The 15,412-nt window shown below is 40.9% G+C and overlaps 3 protein-coding genes across 3 annotated transcripts; all 3 read left to right on the top strand.

Annotated features, from left to right (window-relative positions):
• The first annotated feature begins 495 nt into the window (after nt 1-495).
• On the top strand, nt 496-1,487 carry LOC108976843 (enhancer of split m7 protein). Its single transcript, XM_018946210.1, has one exon. The coding sequence runs from the start codon at nt 624-626 to the stop codon at nt 1,227-1,229; it is 606 nt and encodes a 201-aa protein (XP_018801755.1). The 5' UTR covers nt 496-623; the 3' UTR covers nt 1,230-1,487.
• A 4,975-nt stretch (nt 1,488-6,462) lies between these two features.
• On the top strand, nt 6,463-7,307 carry LOC108976844 (enhancer of split m8 protein-like). The gene has a single exon (XM_018946211.1). The coding sequence runs from the start codon at nt 6,504-6,506 to the stop codon at nt 7,098-7,100; it is 597 nt and encodes a 198-aa protein (XP_018801756.1). The 5' UTR covers nt 6,463-6,503; the 3' UTR covers nt 7,101-7,307.
• A 611-nt stretch (nt 7,308-7,918) lies between these two features.
• Nucleotides 7,919-15,314, top strand: LOC108976863. Its single transcript, XM_018946239.1, has 6 exons — nt 7,919-8,230; nt 8,290-9,569; nt 9,655-9,781; nt 9,884-10,550; nt 10,609-13,562; nt 14,375-15,314. The coding sequence occupies exons 1-6, from the start codon at nt 8,108-8,110 to the stop codon at nt 14,846-14,848; spliced, it is 5,625 nt and encodes a 1,874-aa protein (XP_018801784.1). The 5' UTR covers nt 7,919-8,107; the 3' UTR covers nt 14,849-15,314.
• The last annotated feature ends 98 nt before the right edge of the window (nt 15,315-15,412 follow it).

The raw sequence follows: 15,412 nt of genomic DNA, 5'->3' as shown, positions 1-15,412 counted from the left end.
TTCATAAATGCGACCAGCCCTTAAGAGTAGACGAAACAGAGAGCTGGAACAGGATCGGCGCAGCGTGCGACGATTACAGCAGAGCGCGCAACGAGCGCATAACACGAGCAGTGAAAGCAACAATAAAGCCAAGAACAACCACTAGCAGCGCARCGATATCGCCTTTCACCGAGRCAGCTCGGTTCGCATCGGCTGTGCGCTCAATTCAACCACCAGKCAACTTACGCTCAGTCAATCGGTGAGTGTGTRGGCAATCCTGTTTGCCAAGGCACATGCAGGTGTTCGCCTTCACCAAACGCTGCTGGTGTGATACTCTCACTCCCGTTTTACGCACTACACTCTCTCAACGGTCGTTTGGCAGGCTTTGCAATGAGCGCGCGTTGAGCACGAGCACTGCAAGCGCTRTGCRCAGGGAGCGATGSTTAACATGTTTAGCCACGTGCARCTATAAAAGCACGGCACATTCCTGGCGTACTCAGCATTCTCGTTGCAGAACTTGTAGTGAAAACAACATTGCCCAACCAGAAGGGTTTTCAATATTGAAAAAGAGCAAAGTAAAAATTATTTTCGAGCTATTCGAGTAAAAGTACAAAGTATAAATACAAAAAATAAACAACAACAAGATGGCAAMCAGCGCTTATGAATTATCAAAGACTTATCGTTATCGCAAAGTGATGAAACCGTTATTGGAGCGTAAACGKCGTGCGCGCATCAATCAGTGCCTGGACGAGCTCAAAGATCTGATGGCCGAATGTGTGCAACAACAAAGTGGCGATCCAGAGGTGAAATTGGAGAAGGCCGACATACTCGAATTGACTGTTGAACATTTGCGCAAAATGCGTCAGCAACAAACCACAGCYAAGCGYAGCGATGAAGGCGCACGTCAAAGTTTCCGTTCCGGCTACATTAAGGCGGCACATGAAATTTCACGTTGTCTCGCCACACTGCCGAATGTGGAYGTCCAGTTGGGCACACAGCTGATGACACAACTCGGTTTGCGTTTGAATCAATTGGAGTCACAGCATCAGGAGGTGCGCACCGCTGTCAATCAGCCGTTGAGCGTCCATTGCGGTCCAGCTACACYCACCWCCAGCGCCGCCTTCAGCATGTACAGTCCGGTTTCCAGCGGTTATGCTAGTGACAATGAGTCGACTACCTCCAGCCAAACAACASTCAGCAGCAGCGGTCTCTTGCAAGTCTCCGCCACAAGTGTCTGGCGTCCTTGGTAGTAAGGCAGTGGCGGCCAGCRGACRTAGCCAGTGGCTACGAGCTCGAGCATGGACTTAATTAAGCAAACGACGGTCTCATTTAGTTTAAGTGCAAATTGTTTTTTAATTTTAATRACATAATTCTTAAATGTAAACTGTTATTAGCGAATTAATTTTGTAAGAAACTCGTGTAGTTTTGTGAACTGTGATAGGAAAAGCTTTAGTTACATACATACAAACAATTGTACTGTAGTAATAGTAATAGAATTTAAGCGTAAACAAAAACAACTTTCGACTTTTTCATCAAAAATGGAAGGGCTGTAATTCAAGCTGAATGCATTTGGCCAAAAGGCAAGAATAGGTCTACACAGCCTTCAAGAGTTGATAAGAACTTTGGATGATTTTCGAAATTTATGCGTACTGTTCTCAAAATAATACCCATCAGACTTTCATCATTAACCATGACAGTCAAGTCTACGTAACCGGAATGTACCCGTAAGCCAAAACCCAAAACCCAAAAACCCGGCCGTACATCCACGCGAGGARTACCAACTCCACTGAATGCTTTTAAGTTATTTCAAGCATATTTTCCGCCGGTACAACAACAACAAAACCACTTGAATGAAAATGATATGGAATGCAACGGGACGATATTATAGGCCGCACAACATTCACCACGGTTAACATTTTGCATGGACAATTTAGATGAAACAGCAAAGAGATGTTATGAACTGGTCTCTAAAGTCAAGAGTTTCAAAAAACAAAAAATATAYTGTGCATATAAAAACTTCCAAAAGTTGCACCCAAAGCACACATAATCTCAAGGGAATCCCAACGGCAAGTTCGTTGATGGAAAACTACGCAAATCCTTCRGAGAGAGTTTTCATTTACTGGCCTCGGCAGTCTATAGCCGCTTGCACCTAGTGATGCTAAAACGTTCACACTAGAAATAAGGCGGCATCTTCCGCTGTGAATGATCAACCTGGTGGATGATATCTTTTCCTGGTCCGTGAAGAAGGTTAAGTTAGGCTGGTAGGCAAATTAGTCACGCGTACACCCAGTGCAGTATTAGCCTTTTGCGATGCCAGATGCAGTTCCGTTACGAAGTGACCTCATTATCGATACCTCTTCCAGCGTCTCATACSGTCGGGAGCCTTGCCTATTCGACCCAAGTGCACACGATTTGCTCCATTGTTTCCTTGGTGCCTTGTTCTTGACATTTCCGACGGTATTTTGGACCTGTCACTCTTATTCTGCAAGCTTGTGTGGCCACCAGACTATGACCAGTGAGTATTCCATTCATGTTCCTGTAGGAAATTCGTATATTTTCGATCTACCGTTTTACACAAGACTTTTGCAGTTTTGCAAATGTGAAGAAGAGAAAGAATACATTCTGATAAGTCTATTATTTTACTCTTTTTTCTTACGATTTTTACTTTTTTTTGGTTAAATCTCTTTAAAAATAATCTAAGAATATGTTCCCAAAGTTTTAGATGGAAATTTGAAATATTTTCGAAGCTAACTAGAAGGAAAATTGTGACCGAGCGTCTAGCAGATATATGAGCGCTTGGACAGAAAGCGAAAACTTTGACGCGCGATTTCTCGATTTTTCATTTTTACGATATTTCTTAATTGGCGGGCAGGATAGAAAARAAACTTACGTCGTATGGAATTGGGGCAAAATTTATTATCTTTGGCATTCAATTATCTTCTAGTTAAACTATTTTTCTTCTTCTAGTTAATATTTTTAAACAACATAAAGTAAATTTTTTTGGTCAAAAATACTTTTTCCAATTTTAAAAAAATTTCTAAAATTTTACACTTTTTTTTGGAATTTTTTTTGTTTAAGTAGAAGATAAATTATAAAAAAATATGAATCTCTTTGAATTTTTGGTTTCCGATAGAAATGGCGACCTGCATCCTGCCCGCCGTCCGACAAATGCACATGCTAGATGCATAGGGGAATCGCTTCCCAAAGGCGGAATATCAAAGATTTMGTATCCAAAAAAATTTGTGAATGATACTTAAATACATAACTATAAATCACAGAAATGTCGCGTTAATTAATTATTCCTTTCCTTCCCAAAAAAAATCCTCAAAAAAATCGATTTTTTGAAGCCTCTAAACCAGGCTCCCCTCTTAAGATTGCCAGAATCTTCTGTGTGATGTTTATGTGAACTAATTGGCTATGAGCCAGTAATTGAAATATTGATAGTTCTCGGTGGTAAATTCGTTATTAATGAACCAGTAATTAGAACTTTTTTACATTTTAAAGCACGGTAAGGTTGGTAAAATTTTTTGTATGAAATTTCTTATTTTGTATGAAATTTCTTATTTTGATAATTTCTCCTTTACAACTGAGTTCAGAGACAAACATTTTTATTATTTTTATTCTCATTTCTTTCTCATTTATCTCGCAAAAGAGATAAGTAGATTGTGCTTTGAAATATTTTTGTTGGTAGAAGCTGGTCTACCAAGAAACCGCGCGTCAAGTGGCAGTGAAGAGCTGAAGTAGACACCTAATAACCCAGATTTGTACAAACAGGTTCAACGTGATGACTAAAAACCCCAGCAAGGTGAGCCAAAAGGACTGCAGTTTGCCATTTTCAAACCAACCAGTAATCTTATTGGAAATCAAAACAATTAAAAGATGCCTCAGTAAATAGTACAACTGCAATGACTAATTTTTTGACTCATTAATTTCAACATAACATAATCCTCATATTGTCTTACTCCACACTTACGCACACGAAACTTCAACACAATCTGCATATTAATTGATTACTGAAAAGTGTCCGCCGCCACATATGTACACACATATGTATGTATGTATGTGCATCCAAACACACCGCAAGCGAAACAAGCGACAGTCGGTAAAGACTCGTGTATTGCACGCATTGGCGCGCGCCACTTTGACCAGCAACCGGGCAAACGGCAACATAAGCCAACAACAAAAATAATATAAAACAATTAATTTTCGTATGTATGCACCATTCAAGGATTTGTACTAAAATTTCTCAAACTTTCCCACACTCAAATTCAGCTGTCGAAGTGCTTAACAAACAACAACAGCAGCAGTAGACAATTATGCCATTATCCTGAAGCAACACACACTGAAAGTCAGCAACAACAAAAAACACAAAAAATGCTATGAATGCATTAAAATTCCTCAGTCGCGCACATTGCGTAGGAGTTGCGCATACAAACAGACATACGACTGCAAAAAATGCAACATCAANCGCCGTTCGACAAATGCACATGCTAGATGCATAGGGGAATCGCTTCCCAAAGGCGGAATATCAAAGATTTAGTATCCAAAAAAATTTGTGAATGATACTTAAATACATAACTATAAATCACAGAAATGTCGCGTTAATTAATTATTCCTTTCCTTCCCAAAAAAAATCCTCAAAAAAATCGATTTTTTGAAGCCTCTAAACCAGGCTCCCCTCTTAAGATTGCCAGAATCTTCTGTGTGATGTTTATGTGAACTAATTGGCTATGAGCCAGTAATTGAAATATTGATAGTTCTCGGTGGTAAATTCGTTATTAATGAACCAGTAATTAGAACTTTTTTACATTTTAAAGCACGGTAAGGTTGGTAAAATTTTTTGTATGAAATTTCTTATTTTGTATGAAATTTCTTATTTTGATAATTTCTCCTTTACAACTGAGTTCAGAGACAAACATTTTTATTATTTTTATTCTCATTTCTTTCTCATTTATCTCGCAAAAGAGATAAGTAGATTGTGCTTTGAAATATTTTTGTTGGTAGAAGCTGGTCTACCAAGAAACCGCGCGTCAAGTGGCAGTGAAGAGCTGAAGTAGACACCTAATAACCCAGATTTGTACAAACAGGTTCAACGTGATGACTAAAAACCCCAGCAAGGTGAGCCAAAAGGACTGCAGTTTGCCATTTTCAAACCAACCAGTAATCTTATTGGAAATCAAAACAATTAAAAGATGCCTCAGTAAATAGTACAACTGCAATGACTAATTTTTTGACTCATTAATTTCAACATAACATAATCCTCATATTGTCTTACTCCACACTTACGCACACGAAACTTCAACACAATCTGCATATTAATTGATTACTGAAAAGTGTCCGCCGCCACATATGTACACACATATGTATGTATGTATGTGCATCCAAACACACCGCAAGCGAAACAAGCGACAGTCGGTAAAGACTCGTGTATTGCACGCATTGGCGCGCGCCACTTTGACCAGCAACCGGGCAAACGGCAACATAAGCCAACAACAAAAATAATATAAAACAATTAATTTTCGTATGAATGCACCATTCAAGGATTTGTACAAAAATTTCTCAAACTTTCCCACACTCAAATTCAGCTGTCGAAGTGCTTAACAAACAACAACAGCAGCAGTAGACAATTATGCCATTATCCTGAAGCAACACACACTGAAAGTCAGCAACAACAAAAAACAAAAAAATGCTATGAATGCATTAAAATTCCTCACTCGCGCACATTGCGTAGGAGTTGCGCATACAAACAGACATACGACTGCAAAAAATGCAACATCAAATTTTGTGTGTGTGTGTATGTGTGTATGTGTGCATGGCAATCCAATAAATCGAGAAGCAAACATAACGCACGAAAGCCTGTAGAACTTACATGCATACATATGTATATGTGAGTTTGTTTGTATGTACAACGCATGTGCATTGCCGGCGAAGCAACGGATCAAAATACCGAAACGAAAAATAGCAGCAGCTGCAAATTTTCAGATCCTTAAAAAGGAGCATGTGGCTAGCATGCATAATAACAGCAACAACGAACACATGCCGAACGGAAAGTGCTGTGTGAGAAACTCACTTTCGTGTTGGTTCCCACGCCACGAGCCATAAGGCAGGTTTTTTTTTTTTTTTTTTTTTGGAATTTTGTTGAACAACGGATTTTTTGTACGTCCCTTTGCAGCCAAGTGTCCTCGTCGTCATCATTCAGTTTGGCTAACCAAGTTGAGCACACCTAAATACTTGCTTATTAATATRAGTGCACACATACATATATATATGTATATGTATTTGTAGGTTGTTAATGCACTTTACACTATTTTATGAGGGTTGTACCCAATTTAGCTGCGCAGCAGTGCTAAGCAAATAAGACAAAGAAACTCTCACATAAGAGAATGAGAATCCAGACTAGTCCTTGCTGTTAATAAGGGTTGCTCGAGCAGAGTATAAAAGCGCGTAGTCCTGCAGGATCCGACAACACATTCGTATCAACCGGCGAAACGTGAACAACGAGCTCGACACGCAAAACGCACAAAATGGCACAACAAAGCAAAACACAAATTTACTTAAAAGTCAAGAAACCGCTATTGGAACGTCAAAGACGTGCACGTATTAATAACTGTTTGGAGGCATTAAAGAAACTCGTCGCTGAGTTACAAGCTGATGAAGCCGTACTACGCATGGATAAAGCAGAGTTACTCGAGCAAACACTTGTTTTCGTACGTCAACAGTGCCGCGTTAAAGCACAGCAACAAAGCGCACAAGTGCACACCGATTCATTTCGTAATGGCTATATGAATGCAGTTAATGAGGTGTCACGTGTGATGGCCTCAACACCCGGCATGAGCGTGCAAGTGGGCAAATCTGTAATGACACATTTGGGTCGCAGTTTTAATCGCCTGCARCAGGAGCAGCAGCAGCAAGAACAGCCACAAAATATCACAGTTCAACAGCAGCAACAAGTATCGCATCAGCGAACAAACATAGTTACAAGTGTGCAACCRCTACGCATTGAATGCGCACYACTGAGTCCTGCTTCTTCCGGCTATCATAGTGACTGTGAAAGTCMCATCACGTCACCTGTTGCACAGCAGCAGCACACGGCGGCAGAGAGTTTGTGGCGACCTTGGTAATACAATAGTATTGCAAAGCAAAGGAAAGCAAGGAAGGAGAGCGTGAGAGACTAGTGGGCATATACTGGGCATACTGATATGTCCACCACCAACTGTGATACTACAATGTGATGTTTCTATTGAACAACAATGTTATAATAACAACATTGAAAAAAACAACAATTAAGAATTTAACTATATACAAATAAATATAAAATATATACTTACACCGACAAGTGCATACGTACTTTTCATTTAGATAAATTGGGGGTCTCCCATGCGCTTCAACTATGCAGTAAGTTTCAATGTTGTTGCTTGTGGCTTATAATTTGTKGCTAATTACTTGACTCCTTTAGGTATTTTGATTCTTACACTTTTCATACACCCAGACACAGAAAAACACTTAATAACTCTTAATGAAATCAAAAACTATTAAACTTTAATAACTAATTAAAATTTCGTGCAATTGCTTCCGCCCATGCAAGGAAATTGGCATTTGTTTCCGTTATTTCTATAAAGTGTCATTAATGTATAAGTGCTGCCAAATTCTTAGAATTTTTTTTAGAAAATTTTAAATTTATGGTAAACTAAAAAAAAACAATTAGTTTTGTAATTACTAAAAAAAATTTCAAAATTTTTATACTCATCTATAAATTTAATAATTAAATACCTCAAATACTTCATTCTTTCATATGTAATAATTACTTCTAACCCTTTTTAGAAACAATAAACATATCMTAGATGCAGCCCTGTGCTCGCCATATGAATAGGCAGCACTATTTATGCGTTGAGTGACCAACTTGACACTTCGCATGAGATGACAATAAAAATGTCTGAAGTTACAATAAAATACTTACAAAATAAGCTGCTGGTCACTCCACAACTTAATTAGTTTTTTCGCGTCTGCGCATTTGGTTTGTTGTCGTTATTAATTTTATTTGATTTGAATATAGCGAAAAACTAGCTATTACAATTGTGCTGGGCCAATTGTAATTGAAAATTGTGTTGTATTGGGAGAGCACGTGAAAATGTCCGTAAATATTACTGTGAATGGAAAATTTCGTGCATGTAACAAACCAAGCATTTTGGACGATCCTGTGCGTGTAAAAAAGCAACTGGAAGGTGAGCTTCGTAAACAGCGTATACTTGAGGTAAGTAACCTGTGTCAATATGATATATAAGGATATGAATAATTTCCGCAATTCCGYAGGTACGTGAAGAATCAAAAAAGTTGGCGCGAAAAATACGCAATGATGTCGCAGCGGAAAAAGATAGACAGCTGCGAAATCTTGAGGCTATTAAAGCGCAGGAACTTGAATGTTGGCGGCAACATGTATTGGATCAGAAGAATAATGAATATCGACAAGCTATATTTCAAATCGGTACAGCACATAATGCCGCAAAGATTGAGAACGAAGCAATGGCAAAACGTCAAGCGGCAAAGGAGCAAGAGCGCATACAATTCAAAAAGAAAACTAATGAACGGATTGGTGCCAAACCCAAGCAAAATATAAAAAAGGTGCTACAAACTGCCGGCACACAAACACCAAATGTGCTAATGAAAGACAAAAAGAAAAMGACACCGAAGAAACGAAGACGAAAAATTTGCCCAAAAGATCACACATCAACTTGCCACTGCACAAGTGCTGAGAGCGAGTCAGATGATGATGACAGCCAGCATAGTGATGAAGATGACGCAGAAATACTAAGTGATTCTAATAAAAGTGAAACAACAAAATCTGTAAAAATTTGCCCATGTCCGAAAGTAATYAAATGTCCATGCACAAGCTCTTCATCTTCTTCGCTACTTTCCACAACGTGTACCGATGATGAAGAACTGGTTAAGAGTTCTGATGTAACAAATAAAAATACTATTCTCAGCAAAAATCCTGCTGTTATTGTGGATATCGATGTGGATAACAACGACTCGATAAGCATAACAGCTGGTGAAATTAAAGATAAATACGCACAGAGCAACCGGCAATTTCACCATATTGTGCGCAATAGTAGTCCTGAAAAGCCAATAAGTGCCCAACCAAAAGGTAGAACAACTACTACTACARCAAAACCACGTTTCACACAAGTTTCGCAAATTTTAAATGCAAAGAGTGCCATCAGTGTTTCACCCACACGTTCGCGTTCACCACCTAAGCCACCACCGCCATCGCTGGCAGCCACAACGGCTAGTAYGACAGCTAAATCGCCACATAAAAGTAGTACATCGGGTCGCAYACAAATTACACTTTCAGGCAACACAGTTACAATGGATAGCTGTAAAAGTGATAAGGAAAAAGATGCGCGCGAAAGTAGCCGCAATCGTGTCCAGTCCTATGATTACAACAACAAATATACKCGAGATTATGCACAACCCACCGAGGGTCTAGTGCATGAACCTACTTTTCGCGAACGTAATGGTCCATGTGCAGTAGCACAAGCGGAAATGGAAAGAGAATTAGCAATACAAAGAGATGAGGAGCGCAAAAGAATGAGGTTGGTAAACTTTAAAAATATGGTAAAAAAATTGAAAAAAATAAAATAAAATAAAATTGGTAATTACACAATTTTTTATTTACAGTGCGCGTTCTGATGAACGTGGTCGTAAAGCGCTTGAACGTGAACAAGCACGTCGTGATTGTGCTGAGCTTACCAAAAAGCTTGATGCGCTAACGCAGGAATATCCGCAACTGATGAATCCGACCGATGTGAGTTCTTTTTTACCCTGAGTAGCGTGTATTCAGTTTGCCACGTAGTTTGTAACACTCAGAACGGTTATAATTAAAWGATATCTTCACATATATTTTCAGGTTAGAATCCAAAACCATCAATTATATATAAGTCGTGAAGCACGCATAGAACAAAAACGTAATGCAGCCGTAGAAGACCTATTTTTGCATCCTGCAATCATCACCTGCCCAGAAATTAACAAACAGCACATTCACATTGGAAGTGCACAAGAAGGCGTCACCAGCACAAAAMCCGTTGGCGATAATTTGAATTTAGCATCACCACAAGATCAAATCAATAGTTCCTCTGACAGCCGTAGCTCTATACTGCTCGGTTATGTTGATGATCAGAAGAAGAAAATACGTAATGATTTGTTGAAATGCGCTGATGGTCAGCCAAATCAGAATAAACAAAAAGCTGAACGCTTAAAAAAATTGTTGCTGCGCATAGATGACTTGCGCAAAGCCTTGTGTGAGGAGCTGGAAAAGAATGGCAGCGGTGATAGCATGCAGCAGGTGATAAACGATGTGAGTGATGTGCGTCGCGAGCGTGAACGTATGCTGAATAAGGATGTGCCGCAGGAAAAYGGCAGACAATCGCCATTGGCCAAGCATTTAAATGATGTGGAACAAAAAGAAGCTGTTTTGGAACAAAAGCTGCGTGAATTATGTAAAATGCAGAAACCACAAGGTAGCCAAGTTAACACATATAAAGATCTTGGTAAACCAGCTGAAAATATAGTGAAAAGTATGTTTGAATTATTTCGTTTGTAATCAATTTATAACTTACACTTAATTTATTACAGAATCAGATGGCAAGGAGTGCAGAGTGCAGACCACAGGCAACAAACCGTTAGAAATCATAATAAAGTTGAAGAATGAGGGCAGCCGACGTGGCAARCAGAAAATGAAAAAGCCTACAAAGAGTCCACGAAAARTCTCCACTTTAATTGATACACCGACACGCCGTTTAGGCGTTAAACGTTCCGCCAGCAATGTGCGTGAGAAACCACAACAACAACAAAAAGTTTCTACTAATGACAAGCATGGTGCTATAAATCGACAAAATTCTTATGACTCCAATTCGACGTCATACCGCAGTYTACCATCCCGCATTGCCAACGACGTGGATGCGCTGGTCGATCAAATAGAATTAGCTGAGGAGGCAGACATTCACGSTGCTACGAATATACCAGTAACTGCTGAAGCGCAGACGACGACACAGCCAGCAAAATCAATTCAACGTACAGCGCGTTTGAATCCGCTCATAGCACACTATGTGCAACGTCTGTTGGGTATGTCACGTAATTCCGTACTCGGTTTAGGCGTAAGCTCTTCAGACATCGAAACACCCTCATCTTCCATTATGAATGTCAGTTCGAATCGTGTAAGCGCCACTGTCAACTTGGCCGACTCACAAGAACGCATACAACGTGTACAGAGATTTATCGARGAAAATCGTAGTTTTATCAGTGAGTTGGAAGACACAWTGCRCACGCAAAGCGATGTTACGCTTGAGACTAGCATTCGCATGTTTGAGGAGATTTGGCAGCAACGACTGCGCAAGGAGCAACACAGTGGCGGTGAAAGAGCAATGAAACAWYCGCAAKCAAGACCGCGTGCTGCAACAGGCAACGAGACTTACGTGCGCGATAACGCTGGAGTGGTGTCACAACAAGCTAAACTAACACGCAAGCCAGATAAAAGTTCAAGTGCAAGTCTACAGCAGCGCGCACMGATGCAGCAGGCACTCAYGCCAGCGRTAATACGAGCTAAGCAGACGCAGGGTAAAGATAAACAGGTGCAGGGTCAAGTTAAACAAGCGCAGGATCAAGATAAGCAGGAGCAGGGTCGGCAGCCACGACAAGCCGCGCAAAATGATGAAAAAACAGCGCGCATATCAACGGAGCGCGTTGTTACTACCACCAGTGTGGATTCGCAAACGAAGCGTGATATCTCAGTTGTCACAGAGGAGCGTCGCGCTGAAGAGCAAATCGCACGGTATGAGCAACTCACCGAGAACTGCACACAACGCATCGCRGAATTAACCGAGCTCATACAAAAAGTGCGCACAGAAAAGAAACGACTCATGGAGGTCACACTCAGTTCGGTAAGTGAGGGACGCAACTCAACCGAATACATCGAATTGCCCGATGGCACGCGTCGACGCTCAAACGCATCCGTCGATAGAAATACCAGCATCAGCAGTGGCAGCAGTGCTGGCGCAAGCGCACGTCACGCCTTGACCACACAACCAACCACCTCTATAGACTACACACCASCGGATATATTGGATCAGCAAACTGCYGCCACGTCAGCAGACGGTGTATCAGCGCTCGACAGCGCGGCGCCGCTTGAGAARCACAAACCGACRGGTATGAGTCACGATAGCGGCATTTCCATTTCACGTCCATTAACAGCACAGGATGTGGARCAGCCGTCGCAAGCGTCGAGCACAACACACCCGAGTCACCATGGCGGCGGTGGGCGTAAGTCGCGACCACCGCCTACTTTACAACGTTACAGCCCTAACTTTGCCGAAGATGATGTAGTACACGAGCTATCCACCATCATCGAGGTAGACACACCGGCTACATCGCGCGTAAATGCCACAACTGTTAGTGCAGCGGCCGCAGCAGCTGAGGCTTCACGCAGCAGACCTTTGCAACCGCAACCTTTCCCCACATTCGAAGAATATGCGCGTGAAATGAATTTAGATRTCACACAATTGGATGCGGACACGAGTCAACGCATAAATCAGGAATTTGATACGCTAATCGCACAGCTGTGTAATGCACAGAGTGGCGCAGTGCCGGACTATCGTGAGTTTCCATCGCTTTCAGCCTATCTGCGCAATTTGAGTGTACCGCAAGATGGCGCTGAACAGTCACAATCGCCGGAAACAATCGACGACTTGGTCTCCTGCCTACGCATAGCAAATCTCTCCATAAAACCGTTCCCGACGCGTCAGGAATATTTACGCCAATTAGCAAAAAATTCTCAGAGTGGTGAGTTTCTCGATAGCGCCAGTCTGGAAAACATCTCCGACGCACGTACGAACAGTAATACAGAAACCGAATCGGAATCAATAAACATTGAAGAGGAGCTGAGACGACGTCAACTGCTACAGCATTCATTTCGCACGGCCAAAACAAAGGAGCAAATATTCTCCTCCACTGTGAGGGATGGCGGTGAAAATGCGCGCACCAGTCATGCACGTGCCTTCKCCGCAGAAAGCGGCATTGAGAAGCTCTCCTCAACATCTGAGAATGGTTCCAGTGAATTCGAACGTCAGCTATTCAGTTTGGGCATGAAATGGCCGGCAACAATGCGTGCACGCACCAAGGAGGCAAAGACRGTCGGCAATAGTAACAGCTCAAGCAGTCCGGAGCGTGTGGCACCCACAACTGACGCCACTGCGCAGCGTAATAGTCCGAGAAAAGACGTCAATAATGCWGTGCTGAAGAGYCCACAGCGCTCACCAGACTCCACATTGCGTGGCGTCAGCCCTAAACGTGTGGAATCGGTAAAAATTAGCGCTAMWAAGGAAGTGCAATTTGAGCGTAGCGTCGATGAGCGCTCACCAACCCATAGTCCAACGCGTGAGGCAGCAAAACAAAAATTGCGACACAGTCCTGAACGTCTTGAGGTCAACACCAACAAAGATAACTCGCACCAAAAACAGCGAAGCATCAGTCCTACRCCTGATAGGTCCACCAAGGACACAGCGGGACATGATGCGTCAAGAAAGTATAAAAGCGTAAGTTATATACTCACAATTTCGACAATAGCCACTCTCTCTAGCTATACGACTGCCTTTCTTTCTTTTCTCTTCCCTTTTTATTTCTTCTCTCACCTTCTCCTTGTTTCTTCTCTCTCTCTCTCTCCCTGTTTCTTGTCTCTCTCTCTCCCTGTTTCTTCTCTCTCTCCCCTGTTTCTTCTCTCTCTCCCCTGTTTCTTCTCTCTCTCTCTCCCTGTTTCTTTTCTCTCTCTCTACCTGTTTCTTCTCTCTTTCTCTTTGTTTCTTTTCTCTTCTTTTTTCTTCTCTCTCTGTCTCTCTCTCTCTCTTCTCTCACTACCTCCACCTTCTCTCTACCTTTCTTTTCTCTCCTTGTATATTCATGCTTCTTCGCTCTCTATCTCCGTCTTTCTTCTCTCCCTCTCTATCATTCTGATCTCCCTYTCTCACTTTTCTTTCTCCCACCCTTTCATTAATTTTCCTCATTCTTTGCTTTCTTTCCTTCTTTCTTTTTTATAATTTTATTTCTATCTCCTCTCTTTATAATTTTTTCTTTCTCTCTTTCATTTTTTGCTTTCTAATTCTCTTATTTCTCTTTTTTGTTCCCTTATTTCTCTTTCTTTTCCCTATCATTTGTCTCCTCTTTCTCACTCTCTTTCAATTTCTATCTCTTTTCTCTCTCTATGTCTTTTTTCTCTCTATCTCTTATCTCTCTCTATTTCTTATCTCCMTCTATCTACTTTTTACTTTCTATATCTTTTTCTCTCACTCTTTCTCTCAACAACTATCTAACTGAATTATGTAAAAAATATTAATAAAATTTCTTCCTTCAGGCTCAACGTAGTCAAACACGCTCTAGCGATTGCGAGTTCCTAAGCGACTTTGGACGACCGTTAAATTTACGCGATTTCCTCACCAAAGAGCTGTTGAAACATGCCAGCTCTTCGAGCACATCATCGACCCCAACAGACGAATCGTTGCGCAGTGCCTTCTTGCAGTCCRTCATWGAAACGATGACACCGCGCACCAATAACGGYGGCAGCAATCAACTGGACAGACAGAARACTTCCACGCCRGTTACACATTCCGCAAGCTCGAATGCGCAAAGTAGCGGAGATCATAGCGAAAGCAGCGCAACCAATACACAATCACAACTATTCTCCGGCGAAAGTTGCATATCTTCGGTGCGCTTCTTCGAACGCTCCATAACGCGCACATATCCGCGAAATACGCCAACCGCTGAAGGTGATGCACAAAAGRAAGTGATGGAGGAGCAAACAAATGACAATAATGCCAGCCAAAAATAACGTTTTTGCCTGTGACTTCGGTTTATGCGCATGCGCTGTGAACCTTTGCTCTTAAATAGCTATATATATTTAATTTAGTTTTAACATTTTGCATCTCTTTGTTTTACCTACACACAAATTCATTAGTTAATCATGCAACCCAYTGCTGACATATGTATAGCGRCAAATRCATACATACATACAAATATATATTTAAGTAGATAAATAAGCCTTTTTGTTATCAGTATAAATACCTATTTGTTAAAGATTTTATAATAATTGCATGCATAACGATTTTACATATATCCATGACACATTGGATTTTGTATTGGACGCATACAGCCGATGTGCCTAGGACATGTAGATGATTTTTATTTGTTCTAATTTGATTGTGTGTATTTTCGAAAGCAATGTTGATAAAGATACACATTGATTGTTAATTAATTAAGACGAGAAGCAGCGCAAGAGTATGTAAAATGCAATGAAATAAATACATGTACATACATATGCATTATTGATTATCTAAGATTTTAAAGTTTTGAAAATGAAAGTTTTCCTTATTGAAGCCACATACATACCTAAACC

The sequence above is a fragment of the Bactrocera latifrons genome, unplaced genomic scaffold (genome assembly GCF_001853355.1).
Source record: "Bactrocera latifrons isolate USDA-ARS-PBARC rearing strain unplaced genomic scaffold, ASM185335v1 scaffold_80, whole genome shotgun sequence".
Taxonomy (NCBI): domain Eukaryota; kingdom Metazoa; phylum Arthropoda; class Insecta; order Diptera; family Tephritidae; genus Bactrocera; species Bactrocera latifrons.
This window is presented reverse-complemented; position numbering and strand designations above follow the sequence as displayed.